The sequence below is a fragment of the Phasianus colchicus genome, chromosome 27 (assembly GCF_987193195.1).
Source record: "Phasianus colchicus chromosome 27, bPhaCol1.hap1.1, whole genome shotgun sequence".
Classification (NCBI taxonomy): Eukaryota; Metazoa; Chordata; class Aves; order Galliformes; family Phasianidae; genus Phasianus; species Phasianus colchicus.
In genome coordinates, this window is record NC_143462.1 from 2,209,342 (window position 1) to 2,232,613 (window position 23,272).

General features: G+C 61.3%; 1 protein-coding gene across 5 annotated transcripts; it reads left to right on the forward strand.

The window, feature by feature from the left end:
• The first annotated feature begins 232 nt into the window (after positions 1-232).
• LOC116239874 (uncharacterized) lies at positions 233-22,498 on the forward strand. 5 transcript variants are annotated; one of them, XM_090125462.1, is made up of 16 exons: positions 233-335; positions 1,053-3,668; positions 3,702-4,515; positions 4,606-4,657; positions 4,810-5,530; positions 7,310-7,420; positions 7,510-7,590; positions 9,319-9,431; positions 10,388-10,446; positions 10,581-10,670; positions 10,761-10,804; positions 10,898-11,052; positions 13,133-13,361; positions 15,441-15,585; positions 18,262-18,405; positions 21,976-22,498. In XM_090125462.1, the coding sequence occupies exons 2-16, from the start codon at positions 1,105-1,107 to the stop codon at positions 22,210-22,212; spliced, it is 5,559 nt and encodes a 1,852-aa protein (XP_089981588.1). In that variant the 5' UTR covers positions 233-335; positions 1,053-1,104; the 3' UTR covers positions 22,213-22,498. The 5 variants fall into 5 exon arrangements, 3 of the variants coding, with proteins under 3 accessions (XP_089981588.1, XP_089981590.1, XP_089981589.1); XM_090125463.1 differs by having other exon boundaries at positions 235-335; positions 1,053-4,515; XR_016460089.1 differs by lacking the exons at positions 18,262-18,405; positions 21,976-22,498 and adding an exon at positions 14,686-15,255 and having other exon boundaries at positions 1,053-4,515; positions 13,133-14,629; positions 15,288-15,474.
• Positions 22,499-23,272: the final 774 nt, after the last annotated feature.

Genomic DNA, 23,272 nt, shown 5'->3' on the forward strand with positions numbered 1-23,272 from the left:
ACGCGGCTCCAGGAGGGGCCGCTCCGTGACCCCCCCCCCCCCGGTACCGGGAGGCTCCCCGCCCCGCTACGCCGCTCGTTGCGGAAGCGGCACCCTCTCGCAATTTCGTCTTCCGGTGGATGAAATTTCCTCTTCCGGTTGATGGAATTTCCTCTTCCGGTCGATGGAGGCCAATAAGAACGCTGCTGGGGCGGGGAATAAGTAGAAAAGGGGCGTGGCCTCGCCCGATTGGCCGAGTGGGTGGGCCCAGCCGAAGCCACGCCCCACAGTGGGCGGGGAGAGGAAGGGGAGGGGCCTGTCCTGGCCACGCCCCTCGGCGCGCGCCGGCGGTGCCGGTAAGGGGAGGGGGGAGCGGGGAGGGGGAGCGCGGGGAGGGGGGTGGGAGCTCCGACCCCCCCCCAACATGGGACCCCCGCCCGCTATTTGGAGGCCCCCACCCCACGGCGCCCTCGCCCCGTGGCTGCTCCCCTACGCGCCCCCCTTTCCCCGTGGCTCTGGGGGGGGTCACCCACCCGCCGTGCCCCCCACCCCCCGCAGGGAGGCCCCACACGTGTGCGTCCCCCCCGTGGGATTTACACCCCCAAGCCCCCCCCCCACCCGCACGCACACACACGCACCCCGGAAGCTCCCACTTGTGGGGCGCAGTGCTTCCCCGCCCCACATTTTGGGCACCCCCCCTGCACCCCCCCCCCGTGGGTGTAGGGCTGGCTGTGGGGACGCTGTGTGTGTATGGGGGGGGGGGGGTGACACACGTGTGCCCCCCACCCCGTGGTTCACAGTGGCTTCGGGCGGCTGCTATGGGGCCGTGCTCATAGGGCAGATGTGGGGCAGGGTGTGGGGCGCAGCGTGGGGAGCCCTATGGGGCGGGGGGGGGGGGGGTGCTGGGTTTCCTCCCTCCCCTCCCCCTTTCCTGCCCCAGCAGCGGGGCCGGAAGCCAGCGAGCGGTGACGCGGTGACGGTGTGGGGCACGCGATGGGGCTCCCCACACCCTATAGGGCGCCGGCCCCATAGCATCCATCCATCCCTCACCACCTTCCTCTCCCACCCTCCAGGCCCGACCCACGGCCATGGCGCCGCCGGAGGGGCTGCCGTAGCGGTGCCAGCATGGAGCAGCCCGGGGGCCGCCCCCCCATCCCCGCAACACAGGACGCCATCGTCTTCTCCGACGCGGCATCGCCTGCGGGGACCCCCGGAGCCCCCAACCCGCCGCCCGCAGATGTCTTCTGGGCCAGCCTGGTGCAGGCCCAGATGTGCGTGTGGGACCTGCAGGGCGCCATCGAGGGGACGCGCGGTGGGGACGGGCGCCACGATGGGTCCCGACGCGGGGATGTTGAGGGGAGCGGGGGGTCCGGGGTCTCGTTGCAGGGTGTGGGGTCCTGCGGGGTCTCGGCCCGATCCGTCGCCACGGATGGGAGAACCTCGCCAAAGTTTGCGGCCGCCCGTGGCACCGAACCAACCGGATCCATCGCTGCGTTTGGGACGAGCTCCCAGGCTGCCCATGGGGTCGGCTCGTGTGGGGTCGGCACACCCCAGTCCATCCCCACGTATGGGAGAAGCTCTGCAAAGGATGCGAGCTCCTATGGGGTCGGCTCGTGTGGGGTCAGCGCAGCCGAATCCGTCCCTACGTGTGGGAGAAGCTCTGCAAAGGATGCGGCCACCTGTGGGATCTCCTCAGCTGAGTGCATCCCCACGTATGGGGGAACCTCAATGGAGGACGTGGGCACCTATGGGATCTCACCCCGATCCACCCCTGGGTATGGGAACCTCCCCCCAAAGGATGCGACCGCCCATGGGACCGCCTCCCATGGGACCACCTCAACAGAACCCACCTATGGGGGAACCTCCTCAGAGGACGTGTGCGTGTATGGGGCCACCTATGAATCCATCCCCACCTATGGGGGAACCTCAGTGGAGGACACAGGCACCTATGGGACCCCACCCCAATCCATCCCTGGGCATGGGAACACCTCCCCAAAGGATGCGACCGCCCATGGGACCGCCTCCCATGGGACCACGTCACCCCAATCCATCCCCACCTATGGGAGAACCTCGCTGCAGGATGTGGACACCTATGGGATCTCACCCCAATCCATCCCCACCTATGGGAGAACCTCCCCAAAGGATGCGGCCACCCATGGGACCACCTCAACAGAACCCACCCCCAGCTGTGGGACAACCTCAATGGAAGACACAGATGCCTATGGGATCTCACCCCGATCCATCCCTGGGTATGGGAACCCCTCCCCAAAGGATGCGACCACCCATGGGACCACCTCAACAGAACCCATCCCCACCTATGGGAGAACCTCCACAGAAGATGTGTCCATGTATGGGACCACCTATGAATCCACCCCCACCTATGGGAGAACCTCAATGGAGGCCGTGGGCACCTATGGGACCCCACCCCAATCCATCCCCACGTATGGGAACCCCTCCCCAAAGGATGCAGCCACCTGTGGGATCGCCTTATCAGAGTCCATCCCCACATTTGGGGGAACCTCAGTGGGCGACACGGATGTCTATGGGGTCACACCTCAATCCGTCCCCACGTATGGGAGAACCACCCCAAAGGATGTGAGCAGCCGTGGGACCACCTCAACTGAATCCATCTCCACCTGTGGGAGAACCTTGCTGGAGGACGCAGATGTTTATGGGATCTCACCCCAACCCATCCCCACATATGGGAACACCTCCCCAAAAGATGTGAGCACCCATGGGATCACCTCAACAGAACCCATCCCCACCTATGGGAGAACCTCGATGGAGAACGTGGACACTTATGGGATCTCGCCCCAATCCATATATGGGAGATCCACCCCAAAGGATGTGAGCACCCATGGGATCACCTCAACAGAACCCATCCCCACCTATGGGAGAACCTCAAAGGAGGATGTGGATGCTTATGGGATCTCACCCCAATCCATCCCCACTCCTGGGAGAACCTTGATGGAGAACGTGGACCCCTATGGGATCTCACCCCAATCCATATATGGGAGAACCACCCCAAAGGACGTGAGCACCCATGGGATCACCGTAACAGAACCCATCCCCACCTGTGGGAGAACCTCAATGGAGGACGTGGACCCCTATGGGATCTCACCCCAATCCATATACGGGAGAACAACCCCAAAGGATCTGAGCACCCATGGGATCACCTCAACGGAACCCATCCCCACCTATGGGAGAACCTCGAAGGAGGGTGCTTATGGGATCACCTCGCCCCAATCCGTGCCCATGGATGGGAGCACCTTGATGGAAGCCCAGAGCTGGAGCTCCATGTCTGAGACCACCTCCCCGATGTCCCCCATGGGTGGGAGCATCCCACCCCACCAGCACGTGCCCACCTATGGGATCCTCTCACCCAAATCCACACCCACCTTTGGGGCCACCTCCTCCGATCCCACACATGTGAATGGGACCACCATGTGGGGACGAGTTCCTATGGATGAGACCACCACCCCCAAATCCACGCCTATGGATGGGACCACCTTCCCCAAATCCATACCTATGGATAAGACCATCTCATGGGGACGAGTTCCTATGGATGAGACCACCACCCCCAAATCCACACCTACGGATGGGACCACCACCCCCAAATCCATACCTATGGATGAGACCACCTCATGGGGACGAGCTCCTACGGATGAGACCACCACCCCCAAATCCACGCCTATGGATGGGACCACCACCCCCAAATCCAGGCCTATGGATGAAACCATCTTATGGGGACGAGTTCCTATGGATGAGACCACCACCCCCAAACCCACACCTACGGATGAGACCACCACCCCCAAATCCACGCCTATGGATGAGACCACCTCCCCCAAATTCATACCTATGGATAAGACCACCTCATGGGGACGAGCTCCTACGGATGAGACCACCCCCAAATCCAGGCCTATGGATGGGACCACCACCCCCAAATTCATACCTATGGATGAAACCACCTCATGGGGACGAGTTCCAATAGATGAGACCACCACCCCCAAATCCACGCGTATGGATGAGACCACCTCCCCCAAATCCAGGCTTATGGATGGGACCACCTCCCCCAAATCCATACCTATGGATGGGACCACCACCCCCAAATCCACACCTATGGATGGGACCACCTCCCCCAAATCCATGCCTATGGATGAGACCACCTCATGGGGACGAGCTCCTACGGATGAGACCACCACCCCCAAATCCACGCCTATGGATGAGACCACCTCCCCCCAACCCACACCCATGGGTGGTCCCACCTCCCCCCAACCCACACCCATAGATGAGACCACCTCCCCCAAGCTCAGTCCCAGAGATGGGGCCCCCAAATGGAGCGAGCAAGAGGAGGAGGAAGAGGAGGAGGAGGAGGAGGACGAAGATGAGGAGGAAGATGGTGAGGAAGAGGAGGACGTGGAGGAAGAGGAGCCCCACTTCCACACCAACCCTCTCTTCTGCGGGCTCTACAAACCACACCTGCAGATCACCGAGGGGGACATCGCGGCAGCCCCCACCATGGGGGGCACCCAGGAGGTACGTGGGGTGGGGAGGGGGCTGGGGGCACCCCAAAACTCCCCCCCTCCCCCCCATAGCGGCGTGCCCACCCCGCTGTCCCCCCTGCAGGTCACAGTGTCCACAAGAAGGGACAGTGATGAGGACGGTGTGGCTGAGCGAGGTGAGTGCGGGACCCCAACCCCCTTTTTTTTTTTTGGGGTTGGGGGGGAGACTGGTTGATAGATGGGGGGATATCGCAGATTTTGGGGGCTGATGTTGATGGACATCCCCCCCCCCCCCCCACACACACCATGTTTTCTTCCCCCTTCTCAGGTCTGGCGCTTTCTGACCCCCTGGATTCGACCCCAGCTGGGGGGCACCAGGACCCCCCCAGACTCCCAAGAGAAGGGGACTCGCCCCCCCCCAGCCCTGAGCACCCCAAAGATTTGGCACCTTTGGGGGGAGACCCGGAGCCTCTCAGCCTCTCACACCCATCTGCCCCATATCACCCTCAGAAGTCCCCCACCTCCCCACATTCACCCCCCCAAAGCCCCCAAATGTCCCCCCATCACCTGCAGGGAGGGGGGCACCAGAACCCCCCCACCCCCCTGGATTCCCCCCCCCACAGCTGCCCTGAACCCCTCCATCACCCGCAGGGAGGGGGGCACCAGAAGCCCCCCAGCCCCCCAAATTCATCCCCCTCAACCCCCCCATACCTCCAGGGAGGGGGGCAGCAGCCCCACAACTCCCCCCTTATCCTCCCCTCTCCCTCCTCAAATTTGCCCCAGGGGGGGCAACAGCTGCCCCCCCGCAGCCCCCAGACCCCCCTCACATCCTTCCCAACCTCTGCCCGGCCGCCACTGGGACCTCCAGGGCTGGGGGGTGCTGGGGGGCTTCGGGGGGCTCCCCCCACACCGGGGGGTCTCTGTGCCCCTGGGGGGGTCGTGGCGCAGCTCCCCACCCCCCCCCCCACGTCCCCATGCCCCAGCACGGAGGAGCTGCCCCCTGAGAGTGGCCAGGAGCCCCCGCCGGACCCCCCCGCTGGCACCCATGGGTGAGGGACCCCGCACTGCACCCCTATTTTTTGGGGGGAGGCCCTCTTGTAACCCCTCTGTTCCCATAAACTCGTGTCCATCTGTCTGTCTGTGCCCCCCTCCATCCCTGCAAACACCCCCATGCCTGCCTGCCCCCCCCAAGACCCCCAGCTGCCCCCATACCCCCGTGTAATCCATCCATCCACCCCAGACTCCCCCATCCATGCCTCAAGACCCCCATCTGCCCCCCCGGCGCTCTGTCTGTCCGCTCAGACCCCATTCTGTCCACGTGCCCCCCCCCATTTCCTCCCACACCCCCAGACCCTTCTCCATCTGTCCATCCATCCCCCTAAAGCCCCACCCGCCCCCTCAGATCCCCCCACAACCCCCATAGACCCCCTATCTGTCTGTCTGTCTGTCCCCCTATTCCTCATCCCCCCCCAGACTCCCACTCACACCCCCACACCCCCATTCTGTCTCTCTGCCCCCCCACGCCTCCATCTGTCCATCCATCCCTCTGTCCCCCCCAGACCCCCACCTGCCCCCCAGCCCCCCATCTGTCCGTCCATCCACCCCCCAGCCTCATGTCTGTCCCTACAGACCCCATTCTGTCCATCCACCCCCCTTAGACCCCCCAAGACCCCCCCAGACCCCCACCTGCCCCCCAGCCCCCCATCTGTCCATCCATCCACCCCCCAGCCTCCTGTCTGTCCCTACAGAGCCCATTCTGCTCATCTATCCCCCTTAGACCCCCATCTGCTCCCCCCAGACCCCCTGACCCCAGACCCCCCTCTGTCCATCCATCTGTCCGTCCATCCACCCCCCAGCCTCCTGTCTGTCCATACAGACCCCATTCTGCCCATCTATCCCCCTTAGACCCCCCAAAACCCCCCCAGACGCCCTGACCCCAGCCCCCCATCTGTCCGTCCGTCCACCCCCCAGCCTTCTGTCAGTCCTACAGACCCCATTCTGTCCATCTACCCCCTTAGACCACCCAAGACCCCCCCAGACCCCCCCAGACCCCCCCAGACCCCCACCTGCCCTCCAGCCCCCCATCTGTCCATCCATCCACCCCCCAGCCTCCTGTCTGTCCCTACAGACCCCATTGTGCTCATCTATCCCCCTTAGACCCCCCAAACCCCCCCCCAGATGCCCTGACCCCAGCCCCCCATCTGTCTGTCCATCCACCCCCCAGCCTCCTGTCTGTCCCCATTCTGCCCATCTATCCCCCTTAGACCCCCCCAAAACCCCCCCAGCCCCCCATCTGTCCGTCCATCCACCCCCCAGCCTCATGTCTGTCCCTACAGACCCCATTCTGTCCATCTACCCCCTTAGACCACCCAAGACCCCCCCAGACCCCCACCTGCCCCCCAGCCCCCCATCTGTCCATCCATCCACCCCCCAGCCTCCTGTCTGTCCCTACAGACCCCATTCTGCTCATCTAGCCCCTTAGACCCCCATCTGCTCCCCCCAGACCCCCTGACCTCAGACCCCCCTCTGTCCATCCATCTGTCCGTCCATCCACCCACCCAGCCTCCTTCTGTCCCCATTCTGCCCATCTATCCCCCTTAGACCCCCCAAAACCCCCCCAGACCCCCACCTGCCCCCCAGCCCCCCCTCTGCCTGCCCATCCACCCCCCAACCCCCATTTGCCCTCCCCACCCCCCACCCACCCCACATCCCCCCACCCATCCATCTGCCCATCCCCCATTCCCCACCCACCTCCATAAAAAACCCCCAATCCCCCCCCCCGCCCCCCAAAGACCCCCCCTGAGCCCCCCAACCCCATGTACCCCCAGGTGCCCGCCGGGGGGGCCGGGGGGCCGTGAGGATGCTCAACGTTTGGCCTCACGCCTCTTCCACCTCGATGGCTTCAAGAAGTCCCAGGTGGCCGCGTTCCTACGGAAGAAGTAAGGGGGGGGGTCTTTGAGGTTGGGGGGGGGGCAGTCCTGTGGCTGGGACCCCCCCCCCAAGCTTTATATTGTGCCCCCCCCCCAAGCAATGCATTCAGCAGCACGGTGGCCCAGGAGTACCTGGAGTTCTTCCAGTTTGAAGGGCAGACGCTGGACCAGGCGCTGCGGTAGGGGGGGGGGGTTGGGGGGGGGGGGGGGTTGGGGTACAGACCCCCATGGGTTCCCCCAGTGAGGCTGATGGGAGCAAGGGGGGGGGGGGGTGCATGGGGGGGGGGGGTTGGGGGCTGCTGGGGTTGTGGGGGGGGGATTTGTGGGGTTTGGAGGTCAAAGGGGGGTGGGGGATGAGGTGGGGGGGTCTGGGGTTGCTGGGGTCTTGGGTGGGGGATTTGTGGGGTTTGGGGGTCAAGGGGGGTGGGGGGTGAGATGGGGGGGTTTTGGGGTGCGTGTGGGGGGTCAGAGCTTGCTGAGGTCGTGGGTGGGGGATTTTTAGGGTTTGGAGGTCAAAAGGAGGTGGGGAGTGAGGTGGGAGGGTTTTGGGGTGTGTGGGGGGGGGTCTGGGGGCTGCTGGGGGATTGGTGGGGTTTGGGGGTTTGGGGGGGTGGGGGGTGAGGTGGGGTTTTGGGGTGTGGGGGGGGGTCTGGAGGCTGCTGGGGTCATGGGTGGGGGATTTGTGGGGTTTGGGGGTCAAAGGGGGGTGGGGGGTGAGGTGGGGGGGTCAGGTTGCTGGGGTCTTGGGTGGGGGATTTATGGGGTTTGGGGTCAAGGGGGGGTGGGGAGTGAGGTGGGGGGGTTTTGGGGTGTGTGTGGGGGGGGGTCTGGGGTTGCTGGGGTCGTGGGTGGGGGATTTGTGGGGTTTGGGGGTCAAGGGGGGTGGGGGGTGAGATGGGGGGGTTTTGGGGTGCGTGTGGGGGGTCAGGGCTTGCTGAGGTCGTGGGTGGGGGATTTTTAGGGTTTGGAGGTCAAAAGGAGGTGGGGAGTGAGGTGGGAGGGTTTTGGGGTGTGTGTGGGGGGGTCTGGGGGCTGCTGGGGTTGTGGGTGGGGGATTTGTGGGGTTTGGAGGTCAAAGGGGGGTGGGGGATGAGGTGGGGGGGTCTGGGGTTGCTGGGGTCTTGGGTGGGGGATTTGTGGGGTTTGGGGGTCAAGGGGGTGGGGGGTGAGGTGGGGGGGGTTTGGGGTGCGTATGCGGGGGTCTGGGGCTGCTGGGGGATTGGTGGGGTTTGGGGATTTGGGGGGTTGGGGGCTGAGGTGGGGGGGTTTTGGGGTGTGTGTGTGGGGGGGGTCTGGGGTTGCTGGGGTCGTGGGTGGGGGATTTGTGGGGTTTGGGGTCAAGGGGGTGGGGGGTGAGGTGGGGGGGGGTTGGGGTGCGTGTGGGAGGGTTTGGGGTTGCTGGGGTCTTGGGTGGAAGATTTGTGGGGTTTGGAGGTCAAAGGGAGGTGGAGGGTGAGGTGGGGGGGTCGGGTTGCTGAGGTCTTGGGTGGGGGATTTGTAGGGTTTGGGATCAAGGGGGGGTGGGGGGTGAGATGGGAGGGTTTTGGGGTGCGTGGGGGGGGTCTGGGGTTGCTGAGGTCGTGGGTGGGGGATTTTTAGGGTTTGGAGGTCAAAGGGAGGTGGGGAGTGAGGTGGGAGGGTTTTGGGGTGTGTGTGGGGGGGTCTGGGGGCTGCTGAGGGATTTGTGGGGTTTGGGGGTCAAGGAGGGGTGGGGGGGCAGGTTTGGGGACCGGGGAGCGGATTTGGGGTGTTTGGGGTTGAGGGATTTGGGATCTTTTGGGGTTTCTGGGGCAGGGACACAGCTTTAGCATCTGGTTTGGGGGCTGGGGGCTCAGATTTGGGGGGGATCCCACTGTAGGGTTGCAAAGACCCCCTTCACCCCCCGCCCCCACTTTTCCCCCCCCCAGGACCTTCCTGCAGGCTCTGATGCTGACGGGGGAGACTCAGGAACGGGAGCGCATCCTGGGTCACTTCTCCCGCCGTTTCCACCACTGCAACCCCAATGCGTTCCCTTCCCCAGGTGAGACCCCCCCCCAAATCCACGACCCCCCCCCCAATCCCGTGCCTCAGTTTCCCCACGTGGTGCCCAGCCCACCCAGATCCCCTATAGCTACACGATGGCCCCTATAACCACGTGATGGGCGCTGCGTCTTCTTACAGGGTTTTGGGATGGGGGGGGAGGAGGGGGGGGAGGGCCACCCCCATTTTAACCCCCCACCCTGTGCCCCCCCTTCTCCTGCATTTTAATCCTGCTCCATTTTAACCCTGTGCCCCCCCCCTCTGTTTTAACCCCCCCCACTATGTGCCCCCTCCTCCTCCATTTTAACCTCCCACTCTCTACCCCCCCCCCATTTTAATCCCCCTCAATTTTAACCCCCACCCTGTGCCCCCCCATTTTAACCCCCCTCCATTTTAATCCTGTGCCCCCCCCTCCATTTTAACCCCCCCACCCTGTGCCCCCCCTCCATTTTAACCCCTCTCCATTTTAACTGTGCCCCCCCCCCATCTTAACCCCCCCCCACCCTGTCCCCCCTCCTCCTCCATTTTAACCCCCCACCCTGTGCCCCCCCCTCCATTTTAACCCTGTGCCCCCCTCCATCTTAACCCCCCACCCTGTGCCCCCTCCTCCTCCATTTTAACCCCCCACCCTGTGCCCCCCCTCCATCTTAAGCCCCCACCCTGTGCCCCCTCCTCCTTCATTTTAACCCCCCCACCCTGTGCCCCCCCCCCATTTTAACCCTGTGCCCCCCCCTCCGTTTTAACCCCCCCACCTTGTGCCCCCTCCTCCTCCATTTTAAGCCCCCCACCCTGTGCCCCCTCCTCCTCCATTTTAACCCCCCTCTATTTTAACCCTGTGCCCCCCCCCACTCCATCTTAACCCCCCACCCTGTGCCCCCCCGTCCTCCATTTTAACCCCTTTCCATTTGAACCCTGTGCCCCCTCCCCATTTTAACCCCCCACCCTGTGCCCCCCCAGATGCAGTGCACTCGCTGACCTGTGCCATCATGCTGCTGAACACAGACCTGCACGGCCCCGTGAGTCGCTCTGTGTTCCCTCTGCTCATATTTTGGGGGGTGTCCCTAAGCCATGTGGGGTGTGGGGGGGTCGACACACCCCCACCCCCCATTTTAACACCCCCACCCCCCATTTTAACCCCCCCACCCCGCAGCGCCTGGGCCGTGCCATGAGCAGCGCCGAATTCGTGGCCAACCTCAGCGGGATGATGGACGGGCAGGACTTCCCCAAGGAGATGCTGAAGGTATGGGGGTGGGCGCTGCGATTTGGGGGTGAGTGGGGGGGGGCACCCTATAGCCTGACCCCCCCCTAAATCTGCTTCCATCCCCTTTAGGCTCTGTACAGCTCCATCCGCAGCCAGAAGCTGCAGTGGGCGGCGTGAGTACGGGCTGTGAGCTGGGGACATTGGGGACATCAATGGGGGGGAGTCCATTAGGATGCGCCCTGACGCTGCTCCCACCCTACAAACAGCGACGAGGAGGAGGAGGAGGACGAAGGCCCGACCCCCCCAACCCCCCGGAAGGGCAGCACATCTTTGGTGGAGTTGCCACGTCAGGATGGGGCCACCACGTTTCGGCAGGGCTGGCTGGCACGAAAGGTGCTGGCTGAGGCTGAGGGCAAGAAGGGTGAGAGATGGGGGGGGGGGGAGGTTTGGGGGGGGATACGGGGTTTGGGGTCGGGGAAGCGGATGTGGGGCTGGGGGAGGTGATGGGGTGGGAGTCTGAAGGTGGATTTGGGGTCGAGGGGGTGAATTTTGGAGCCTGGGGGTAGGAAAGCGTACGGGGGAGGGGAGGAGGTTTGGGGGTTTAAGGGGGTGGGGGGCACTTTGGGGGGGTATAGGGGGAGGAAAGAGTGGGGCGCAAGAGAGCAGTTTGGGGTCTGAGGAACAGGGTTGGGGTCCAAGGGAAGCAGGTTTGGGGTGTTTGGGGTCTGGGGGCAGATTTGGGTCGAAGGAATCAGATTTGGGGTGTTTGGGGGCCTGGGAGATAAATTTAGAGTATTTTAGGGGTGTATGGAGGAGGAAAATTAGGGGCCCAAGGGAAATAGGTTTGGGGTGTTTGGGGTCTGAGGAACAGATTTGGGGTCCAAGGGAAGCAGGTTTGGGGTGTTTGGGGTCTGAGGAACAGATTTGGGGTCCAAGGGAAGCAGGTTTGGGGTGTTTGGGGTCTGAGGAACAGATTTGGGGTCCAAGGGAAGCAGGTTTGAGGTGTTTGGGGTCTGAGGAACAGATTTGGGGTCCAAGGGAAGCAGGTTTGGGGTGTTTGGGGTCTGGGGGCAGATTTGGGTCGAAAGAATCAGATCTGGGATGTTTGGGGGCTTGGGGGGCAAATTTAGGGTATTTTAGAGGTGTATGGGGGAGGAAAATTAGGGGTCCAAGGGAAGCAGCTTTGGGGTGTTCAGGGGTCTGGGGACAGATTTGGGTCGAAGGAATCAGATTTGGGGTGTTTGGGGGCCTGGGATGTAATTTTAGGATGTTTTGGGGGTCTATGGGGGAGGAAAATTAGGGGTCCAAAGGGAGCAGATTTGGGGTGTTTTGGGGTCTGGGGGCAGATTTGGGTGAAAGCAATCAGATTTGGAATGTTTGGGGGCTTAGGACATAACTTTAGGGTATTTTGGGGGATGTATGGGGGGAGGAAAGGTTGGGGTCCAAAGGGAGCAGGTTTGGGGTGTTCAGGGGTCTGAGGAGCAGATTTGGGGTCCAAGGGAAGCAGGTTTGGGGTGTTTGGGGTCTGGGGGATTTGGGTGAAAGGAATCAGATTTGGGATGTTTGGGGGTCTAAATTTGGGGGGTTTGGGGGGTTTTGGGGTAGGAAAAGTTGGGGATTTGGGGTGTTGTGGGGTCTGAGGAGCAGGGTTGGGGTCCAAAGGGAGCAGGTTTGAGGTCTGGGGGCAGATTTGGGTGAAAGGAATCAAATTTGGGGTGTTTGTTTAAGGGTCTGGGGGGCACTTTAGGGTGTATGGGGGGAGGAAAGGTTGGGGTCCAAAGGTTTGGAATGTTCAGGGGTCTGAGGAAGAAGGGTTGGGGTCCAAGAGGGGCAAGTTTGGGGTCCAAGGGAAGCAGGTTTGAGGTGCCTGGGAGTCTGGGGGTAAATTTGGGTCGAAGGAGTCAGATTTGGGATGTTTGGGGGCCTGGGATGTAATTTTAGGATGTTTTGGGGGTCTATGGGGGAGGAAAATTAGGGGTCCAAAGGGAGCAGATTTGGGGTGTTTTGGGGTCTGGGGGCAGATTTGGGTGAAAGGAATCAGATTTGGAATGTTTGGGGGCCTGGGACATAACTTTAGGGTATTTTGGGGGATGTATGGGGGGAGGAAAAGTTGGGGTCCAAAGGGAGCAGGTTTGGGGTGTTCAGGGGTCTGAGGAGCAGATTTGGGGTCCAAGGGAAGCAGGTTTGGGGTGTTTGGGGTCTGGGGGATTTGGGCGAAAGGAATCAGATTTGGGATGTTTGGGGGTCAAAATTTGGGGTGTTTTGGGGGTTTTGGGGTAGGAAAAGTTGGGGATTTGGGGTGTTGTGGGGTCTGAGGAGCAGGGTTGGGGTCCAAAGGGAGCAGGTTTGAGGTGTTTGAGGTCTGGGGGCAGATTTGGGTGAAAGGAATCAGATTTGGGGTGTTTGTTTATGGTCCTGGGTGGCGAAATTGAGGTGTTCTTTAGGGCCTAGGGAAAGATGGCAGCCCTCGGGAACCCCAACCCCTCTCCTTCTCCCCACAGCGCCGTGGGGCCGGAGGGGCTGGAAGTCCTTCCACACCGTGCTGAGGGGCACGCTGCTCTACTTCCTCAAAGCTGGCTCTGCACAGCGCGGCCCCGACCCCACAACCGAGGCCGAGGAGCCCCTGGGCGTCCATCATGCGTTGGCTGAGAGAGCCAGCAAGTACACCAAGCGGCCACACGTCTTCCGCCTGCAGACGGCCGACCGCCGCGTCCTGCTCTTCCAGGCCTCGTGAGTCTGCCCTGCTGTGGGCCGGTGGGGTGAGGTGGTTGCCGTGAGGGCAAGATGGCCGCCGTAGGGCAAGATGGCTGCCAAGGGGGCAAGGTGGTGATGGGGCAAGATGGCTGCCTTGGGGGCACGGTGGTGGTGGGGCAAGATGGCCGTCATGGGGCAAGATGGCCACTATGGGGCAAGATGGCTGCCTTGGGGACAAGGTGGTGGTGGGGCAAGATGGCCGTCATGGGGCAAGATGGCTGCCTTGGGGGCAAGGTGGTGGTGGGGCAAGATGGCCGTCATGGGGCAAGATGGCTGCCTTGGGGGTACGGTGGTGATGGGGCAAGATGGCCACTATGGGGCAAGATGGCTGCCTTGGGGGCAAGGTGGTGGTGGGGCAAGATGGCCGTCATGGGGCAAGATGGCTGCCTTGGGGACACAATGGTGATGGGGCAAGATGGCCACTATGGGGCAAGATGGCTGCCTTGGGGATAAGGTGGTGATGGGGCAAGATGGCCACTATGGGGCAAGATGGCTGCCTTGGGGATAAGGTGGTGATGGGGCAAGATGGCCGTCATGGGGCAAGATGGCTGCCTTGGGGACAAGGTGGTGATGGGGCAAGATGGCCACTATGGGGCAAGATGGCTGCCAAGGGGGCAGGGTGGTAGGGTGTGGTGGCGGGAGGGTGAGATGGCTGCCAAGTGGGTGAGGAGGTGGGGGGCAGGTTGGCTGCCACAGGGACAAGATGGCAATGGGGCAAGATGGCTACTATGGGGCAAGATGGCTGCCTTGGGGACAAGGTGGTGGTGGGGCAAGATGGCCACTATGGGGGAAGTTGACTTGCAAGGGATAAGGTGGTAGTAGAGCAAGATGGCTGCTATGGGGCAAGATGGCAGTAGGGCAAGATGGCCACCATGGGGCAAGATGGTCACCATGGGCCGAGATGGCTGCCATGGGGGAAGATGGTGGTGGAGCAAGATGGCCACTAGGGGCCAAGATGGCCACCACAGGCCGAGATGGCTGCCATGGGGGAAGATGGTGCTGGGGCAAGATGGCTGCCATGGGGGCAAGGTGGTGGTGGGGCAAGATGGCCACTATGGGGCAAGATGGCTGCCAAGGGGGCAAGATGGCCATCATGGGCAAGATGGTGGTGGGGCAAGATGGCTGCTATGGGGCAAGATGGCTGCTAAATGGGGCAAGGTGGTGGGGGGCAAGATGGTGGTAGGTAAAATGGCTGCCATGGGGGCAAGGAGGCAGTGGGGCAAGATGGCTGCCAAGTGGGCAAGGTGGTGGGGGGGCAAGATGGCCACTGTGGGGGCAAGATGGCTCCCAAGTGGGCAAGGTGGTGGGGCAAGATGGCTGCTGTGGGGCAAGACGGCCGCCATGGGGGCAAGCTGGTGGGGCAAGATGGCTGCCATGGGGGCAAGCTGGTGGGGGGGCAAGATGGCCACTGTGGGGCAAGATGGCTTCCATGGTGTGAGGTGGTGGGGGGGCAAGATGGCTGCTGTGGGGCAAGATGGCTGCCATGGGGCGAGGTGGGGGTGCAAGATGGCCACTGTGGGGGCAAGATGGCTGCCAAGTGGGCAAGGTGGTGGGTGGGAAAGATGGCTGCTATGGGGCAAGATGGCTGCTAAACGGGGCAAGGAGGCAGTGGGGGGCAAGATGGTGGTAGGTAAAATGGCTGCCATGGGGGCAAGATGGCTGCCTTGGGGGCAAGCTGGTGGGGCAAGATGGCTGCCATGGGGGCAAGCTGGTGGGGGGGCAAGATGGCCACTGTGGGGCAAGATGGCTGCCATGGGGCGAGGTGGTGGGGGGGCAAGATGGCTGCTATGGGGCAAGATGGCTGCCATGGGGCGAGGTGGGGGGGGGGCAAGATGGCTGCTGTGGGGCAAGATGGCTGCCATGGGGCGAGGTGGGGGTGCAAGATGGCTGCCATGGGGCGAGGTGGTGGGGGGGCAAGATGGCTGCTATGGGGCAAGATGGCTGCCATGGGGCGAGGTGGTGGGGGGGCAAGATGGCCGCCACTGGCAAGGTGGGGCCCAAGATGGCGGCCGTGGGGCTGTGTGGGGCCGCGGGCGCTGAGCCGTGCCCCCCCAGGAGCGAGGCGGACATGACGGCCTGGATCTCCCGCCTCAACCTGGCGGCCGCCCTGCTCTCCTCGCCGCCGTTCCCCGCCGCCGTCGGCTCCCAGCGCCGCTTCGCGCGGCCCATCCTGCCGGCTGCGCCCAGCCGCTGCTCGCCGGTGAGTGGGGGGGCGGGGGGACGGCATGGGGTCACTATGGGGACAGCATGGGGACAACGGGGGGACGTTAAGGGGACATGATGGGGACACCATGGGGTCACTATGGGGCCAATATGGGGTCACCATGTAGACAACCATGGAGACTCTATGGGGACACCATGGGGATGCTCTGAGGACTCTATGGGGACGCTATGGGACCAATATGGGGTCGCTATGGGGTTGCTATGGGGTCGCTATGGGGTCCCCATGTAGACAACCATAGGGATTCTATGGGGACTCTATGGGGATGCTATGGGGCCACTATGGGGACGCTTTGGGGTTACTATGGGGACTCTATGGGGATGCTTTGCGGACTCTATGGGGTTGCTATGGGGTCACTATGTAGACAACCATAGGGATTCTATGGGGACACCATGGGGATGCTTTGAGGAGTCTATGGGGGTGCTGTAGGGCCAATATGGGGACGCTATGGGGTCGCTATGGGGACTCTATGGGGATGCTTTGAGGAGTCCATGGGGGTGATATGAGACCAATATGGGGTCACCATGTAGACAACTTATGGGGACACTATGGGGACTCTATGGGGCCACCATGGGGATGCTTTGAGGACTCCATGGGGATGCTATGGGGCCAATATGGGGTCACCATGTAGACAACCATGGGAACTCTATGGGGACTCTATGGGGACACCACGGGGATGCTTTGAGGACTCTATTGGGACACTATGGGGCCAATATGGGGTCGCTATGGGGTCACCATGTAGACAACCATAGGGATTCTATGGGGACTCCATGGGGCCAATATGGGGTCGCTATGGGGTCGTTAATGGGGTCACCATGTAGACAACGATAGGGATTCTATGGGGACTCTATGGGGCCACTATAGGCACACCATGGGGATGCTTTGAGGACTCTATGGGGGTGCTGTAGGGCCAATATGGGGTCACCATGTAGACAACCATGGGAACTCTATGGGGACACTATGGGGACTCAATGGGGTCACCATGTAGACAACCATAGGGACTCTATGGGGCCACTATGGGGACACCATGGGGATGCTTTGAGGACTCCATGGGGGTGCTGTAGGGCCAATATGGGGTCGCTATGGGGTCGCTATGGGGTCGCTATGGGGTCACCATGTAGACAACCATGGGAACTCTATGGGGCCAATATGGGGACAGCACGGGGATGCTTTGAGGACTCTATGGGGGTGCTATGGGGCCAATATGGGGTGATCATGTAGACGACCATGGGGTCACTATGGGGTTGCTATGGGGTCACCACGGGGATGCTTTGAGCACTCTATGGGGACGCTATGGGGCCAATATGGGGACGCTATGGGGTCGCTATGGGGTCACCATGTAGACAACCATAGGGATTCTATTGGGACTCTATGGGGCCACTATAGGGACACCATGGGATGCTTTGAGGGCTCTATGGAGGTGCTGTAGGGCCAATATGGGCACGCTATGGGGTCGCTATGGGGACTCTATGGGGGTGTTATGGGGCCAATATTGGGACGCTATGGGGCTACTATGGGGACTCTATGGGGATACCAAGGGGAGTCTATGGGGACAATATGGGGATACTTTGAGGACTCTATGGGGGTGCTGTGGGGCCAATATGGGGTGATCATGTAGACGACCATGGGGTCACTATGGGGTTGCTATGGGGTCACCACGGGGATGCTTTGAGCACTCTATGGGGACGCTATGGGGCCAATATGGGGACGCTATGGGGTCGCTATGGGGTCACCATGTAGACAACCATAGGGATTCTATTGGGACTCTATGGGGCCACTATAGGGACACCATGGGATGCTTTGAGGGCTCTATGGAGGTGCTGTAGGGCCAATATGGGCACGCTATGGGGTCGCTATGGGGACTCTATGGGGGTGTTATGGGGCCAATATTGGGACGCTATGGGGCTACTATGGGGACTCTATGGGGATACCAAGGGGAGTCTATGGGGACAATATGGGGATACTTTGAGGACTCTATGGGGGTGCTGTGGGGCCAATATGGGGTGATCATGTAGACGACCATGGGGTCACTATGGGGACTCTATGGGGACACCACGGGGATGCTTTGAGCACTCTATGGGGACGCTATGGGGCCAATATGGGGTCACTATGGGGTTGCTGTGGGGTCACCATGTAGACAACCATAGGGATTCTATGGGGACTCCATGGGGCCACTATGGGGACACCATGGGGATGCTTTGAGGACTCTATAGGGGTGCTGTAGGGCCAATATGGGGTCGCTATAGGGTCGCTATGGGGATGCTTTGAGGAGTCTATAGGGGTGCTATGGGGCCAATATGGGGTCGCTATGGGGATACCAAGGGGAGTCTATGGGGACACCATGGGGATGCTTTGAAGACTCTATGGGGGTGCTATGGGGCCAATATGGGGACGCTATGGGGTCGCTATGGGGACTCTATGGGGATGCTTTGAGGACTCTATGGGGTCGCTATGGGGCCACTATGGGGTCGCTATGGGGACTCTATGGGGATGCTTTGAGGACTCTATGGGGGTGCTATGGGGCCAATATGGGGTCGCTATGGGGATACCAAGGGAACTCTATCGGGACACCATGGGGATGCTTTGAGGGCTCTATGGAGGTGCTGTGGGGCCAATGTGGGGTCGCTATGGGGTCGCTATGGGGTCGCCCCACAGGAGGAGCAGCAGCGCGCACACGAGGCGTGGATGGAGCGAGCGGAGCAGGAGCTGCTGGAGCTGCAGAGGAACCTTCCAGAAAAACGCAGCCGGGGGAGGGAGCTGGAGGAGCAGCGGCTGCACAGGGAGCACCTGGTGTACGAGGTGGGAACGGGGCCTTGGGGTGACGGGGGCACTTATGGGGCACTTGTGGGGTCACAGGAGCTGCCTTTGGGCTGCCTGGGGGCAGGTATGGGGTCAGGGAAGTGCAAAGGGGGCACTTTGGGGTCTTGGGGGGAGATGCGAGGCCAGAGGGACCACATTTGGGGGGCTTGGGGGGCAGATATGGGATCAGAGGGACCACATTTGGGGGGCTTGGGGGTCTTGGGGGCAGATATGGGGTCAGAGGGGTCACATTTGGGGCAACTGAGGGTCTTGGGTGGCAGATATGGGGTCAAAGGAACTGCATTGGGGGCACTTATGGGGTCTTGGGGGCAGATATGGGATCAGAGGTGTCACATTTGGGGTCCTTGGGGGTCTTGGGGGCAGATATGGGATCAGAGGGGTCACATTTGGGGGGCTTGGGGGTCTTGGGGGGCAGTTATGGGGTCAGTGGGGTCACATTTGAGGCAATTGGGGGTCTTGGGGGGCAGATATGGGGTCAGTGGGGTCACATTTGGGGCAATTGGGGGTCTTGGGGGGCAGATATGGGGTCAGAGGGGTCACGTTTGGGGCAATTGAGGGTCTTGGGGGGCAGATATGGGGTCAAAGAACTGCAGTGGGGGCACTTTGGGGTCTTGGGGGGAGATACGAGGCCAGAGGGACCACATTTGGGGTCTTTGGGGGTCTTGGGGGGCAGATATGGGATCAGAGGGGTCACATTTGGGGCAATTGAGGGTCTTGGGGGGCAGATATGGGGTCAGAGGAGCTGCATTGGGGGCACTTATGGGGTCTTGGGGGCAGATATGGGATCAGAGGGGTCACATTTGGGGGGCTTGGGGGTCTTGGGGGGCAGTTATGGGGTCAGTGGGGTCACATTTGGGGCAATTGGGGGTCTTGGGGGGCAGATATGGGGTCAGAGGGGTCACGTTTGGGGCAATTGAGGGTCTTGGGTGGCAGATATGGGGTCAAAGGAACTGCATTGGGGGCACTTATGGGGTCTTGGGAGGAGATACGAGGCCAGAGGGACCACATTTGGGGTCCTTGGGGGTCTTGGGGGCAGATATGGGATCAGAGGGGTCACATTTGGGGGGCTTGGGGGTCTTGGGGGGCAGATATGGGGTTAGAGGGGTCACATTTAGGGTCTCTGGGGGTCTTGGGGGCAGATATGGGGTCAAAGAACTGCAAACGGGACACTTTGGGGTCTTGGGGGCAGATACGAGGCCAGAAGGTCCATATTTGGGGTCTTTGGGGGTCTTGGAGGGCAGATATGGGTCAAAGAAGTGCAAAGGGGGCACTTATGGGGTCTTGGGGGGAGATAGGAGGCCAGAGGGACCACATTTGGGGTCCTTGTGGGTCTTGAGGGGAACATATGGGGTCAGGGGAACTGCGTTTGGGGTGCTCAGGGGTCTTGGGAGGCGGATATGGGGTTTAAAGAACCGGATTTGGGGTGCTTGGGGAGCAGAGATGGGGCAAAAGGAAAATAGTTTGGGGTCGGAGGAGATTTGGGGGGCAAGGGGGATGGGGGGGCAAATCTGGGATATTTTGGGATCGGAAGGAAAAGGTTTGGGGTCAGGGGGGCAGATGTAGGATGTTTTGGGGTCTGGGGGCAGGTTTGGGGTTGGGAGAGGGCAGATGAGGGGTGTTTGGAGGTCTGGGGGCAGATTTGGGGTTTAGGGGGGCAGATGTGGGATGTTTTGGGATTTGGGGTTGGGAGAGGGCAGATGTGGGGTGTTTGGGGGTCTGGGGGCAGATTTGGGGTTTAGGGGGGCAGATGTGGGATGTTTTGGGGGGTCTGGGGGCAGATTTGGCGTCAGGGGGGTAAATGTGGGATGTTTTGGGGTCTGGGGGCAGGTTTGGGGTCAGGGGAGCAGATGTGGGATGTTTTGGGGTTTGGGGTTGGGAGGGGGGCCGATGTGGGGTGTTTTGGGGTCAGGGGGGTAAATGTGGGCTGTTTTGGGGTTTGGGGGCAGGTTTGGGATCGGGGGAGCAGATGTAGGATGTTTTGGGGTTTGGGGTCGGGAGGGGGCAGATGTAGGATGTTTTGGGGTCAGGGGGATAAATGTGGGATGTTTTCGGGCTTGGGGGCAGATTTGGGGTCAGGGGGGCAGATTTGGGTTTGGAGGGCAGATGTGGGGTGTTTTGGGTTCTGGGGGTAGGTTTGGAGTTGGGGAGGCCGATGTGGGATGTTTTTGGGATCTGGGGGCAGATTTGGGGTCGGGGGGTAAATGTGGGATGTTTTGGGGTCTGGGAGCAGATTTGGGGTCGGGAGAGGGCAGATGAGGGGTGTTTGGGGATCTGGGGGCAGATTTGGGGTCGGGGGAGTGGATGTGGAATGTTTTGGGATTTGGGGTTGGGAGGGGGCAGATGTGGGGTGTTTTGCGGTCTGGGGGCAGATTTGGGGTCAGGGGGGTAAATGTGGGATGTTTTGGGGTCTGGGGGCAGGTTTGGGGTCAGGAGAGGGCAGATGAGGGCTGTTTTGGGGTCTGGGGGCAGATTTGGGGTCGGGGGGTAAATGTGGGATGTTTTGGGGTCTGGGAGCAGATTTGGGGTCAGGAGAGGGCAGATGAGGGCTGTTTTGGGGTCTGGGGGCAGATTTGGGGTCAGGGGAGCAGATGTGGGATGTTTTGGGATTTGGGGTTGGGAGGGGGCAGATGTGGGATGTTTTGGGGTCTGGGGGCAGATTTGGAGTTGGGGGCGGCAGATGCGGGGTGTTTTGGGGTTTGGGAGCAGATTTGGGGTTGGGGGGTAAGTGTGGGATGTTTTGGGGTCTGGGGGCAGGTTTGGGGTCGAGAGAGGGCAGATGTGGGGTGTTTGGGGGTCTGGGGGCAGATTTGGGGTTTAGGGAGCTAAATGTGGGCTGTTTTGGGGTCTGGGGGCAGGTTTGGGGTCAGGGGAGCAGATGTGGGATGTTTTGGGGTTTGGGGTCAGGAGGGGGCAGATGTGGGGTGCTTTGGGGCCAGGGGGGTAAATGTGGGATGTTTGGGGGTCTGGGGGCAGATTTGGGATCGGGGGAGCAGATGTGGGATGTTTTTGGGGGATTTGGGGTTGGGAGGGGGCAGATGTCGGATGTTTTGGGGTCTGGGGACAGTTTTGGGGTCAGGGGGATAAATGTGGGATGTTTTCGGGCTTGGGGGCAGATTTGGGGTCAGGGGGGCAGATTTGGGGTTGGAGGGCAGATTTGGGGTGTTTTGGGTTCTGGGGGCAGATGTGGGAAGGTTTGGGGCCTGGGGGCAGGTTTGGGGTCAGGGGGGTAAATGTGGGCTGTTTTGGGGTCTGGGGACGGATTTGGGGTTGGGGGGTAAATATGGGATGTTTGGGGGTCTGGGGGCAGATTTGGGGTCGGAAGAAGGCAGATGTGGGGTGTTTGAGGGTCTGGGGACAGATTTGGGGTCTGCATTTGGGGTCCTCATTTGGGGCACTGCCTCAGAGGCCATGTTTTCCCCAGGGGCAAAGATGTGAGGTGTTGGGATGGGGAACGGAGTGAGAAGATACGGAAACCCCACAAATATCTATAGGGCTTTTTATTTTGGGGGGGGTGACCCCAAAACCCCATTTCTTTTTATGGGGCCGCAGTGCCGACGCTACGAGACCTACGTGAGGCTGCTGGAGACGTGGCTGAACGCAGAGCGGGACCTGGAGAGCTGGGAAGGGGGGGTCCCTGCTGAGCCCCCCACCCTCACCCGCGCCCATTCCAGCCCTGCGCTGGGTCCCGAAACGGCCCCCCCCGGCCCCCCCCGCGTCAAAAGGAACATCTCCGAGCGGCGCACGGTGCGCAAAGTGATCCCAAAACGCAACAGGAACCTGCTGTGATATCGGGGGGGGGACGGGACCCCCAAATTGTGGGGTTTGGGGGGCTGTTGGGACCCCCCCACACACACACGCACTCTTTTGGGGAATCTGTTTGGAGCACCCGCTTTGGGGGGGGGTTCCAAGACCCCCACTCTTTTGGGATCCCCGTTTTGGGGTTTGGGACCCCCCCCCCCACGTCCCTTTTGGGATTTGAGACCCATAATTGGGGTTGTAGGACTCATAACCCCATAATTGGGGTTGCAGGAGTCCCAGTTTTTTGGGGTCCTCCTTTGAGGTTTGGGACACCCCCACACACACTTTTTGGGATTTGAGACCCATACTTTGGGGTCGCAGGACTCCCACCCTTTTGGGGTCTTCATTTGGGGTTTGAGAACCCAACCCTTTTTGGGATCCCCCCAACTTTGGGGTTTGAGACCCCCCCACCCTTTTTGGGACTCCCTACTTTAGGGTTTGGGACCCCCTTTTTTGGAATTTGTAACCCAAACTTTAGGTTTGAAGACCCCCCCCCACTCTTTTGGGACCTCCACTTCAGGGTTTGGGACCCCAATCCTTTTGGGAACCCCCTTTGGGGTTTGAGACACACACTTTAGGTTTCCAAGACCCCCACCACCCTTTTGAGACCCCCCCACTTTGGGGTTTGGGACCCCCACCCTTTGGGATTCAGGGTCGCCCCCCTTTTGGAACTGGAGACCCCCCCCACTTTGGGGTTCCAGGACCCCCACCCTTTTGGGGTCCCCCCCCTTTTGGGATCCCCATTTTGGGGTTCAGAGTCCCCCCCCTTTTGGAATTTGAGACCCCCCCCCCCACTTTAGGGTTCCAGGACCCCCCCCTTTTGGGGACCTCCCCTTTTTTGGGGGTAGTTTGAGATCCCAACCCTTTGGGATTTGGGACCCCCCCTCCATTTTGGAACCTTCTCTCTCTTTTTGGGGGGGGGTTTGGGACCCCCTACCCTTTGGGAAGCTTTTGAGCCCCCCCCCCCCACATTTTTTGGGGTTTTTGGTACGACAGTCCCCAGGGATGCCCCCCCCCAGACCGAGGACTCCGTCTCAGGGACATTTCC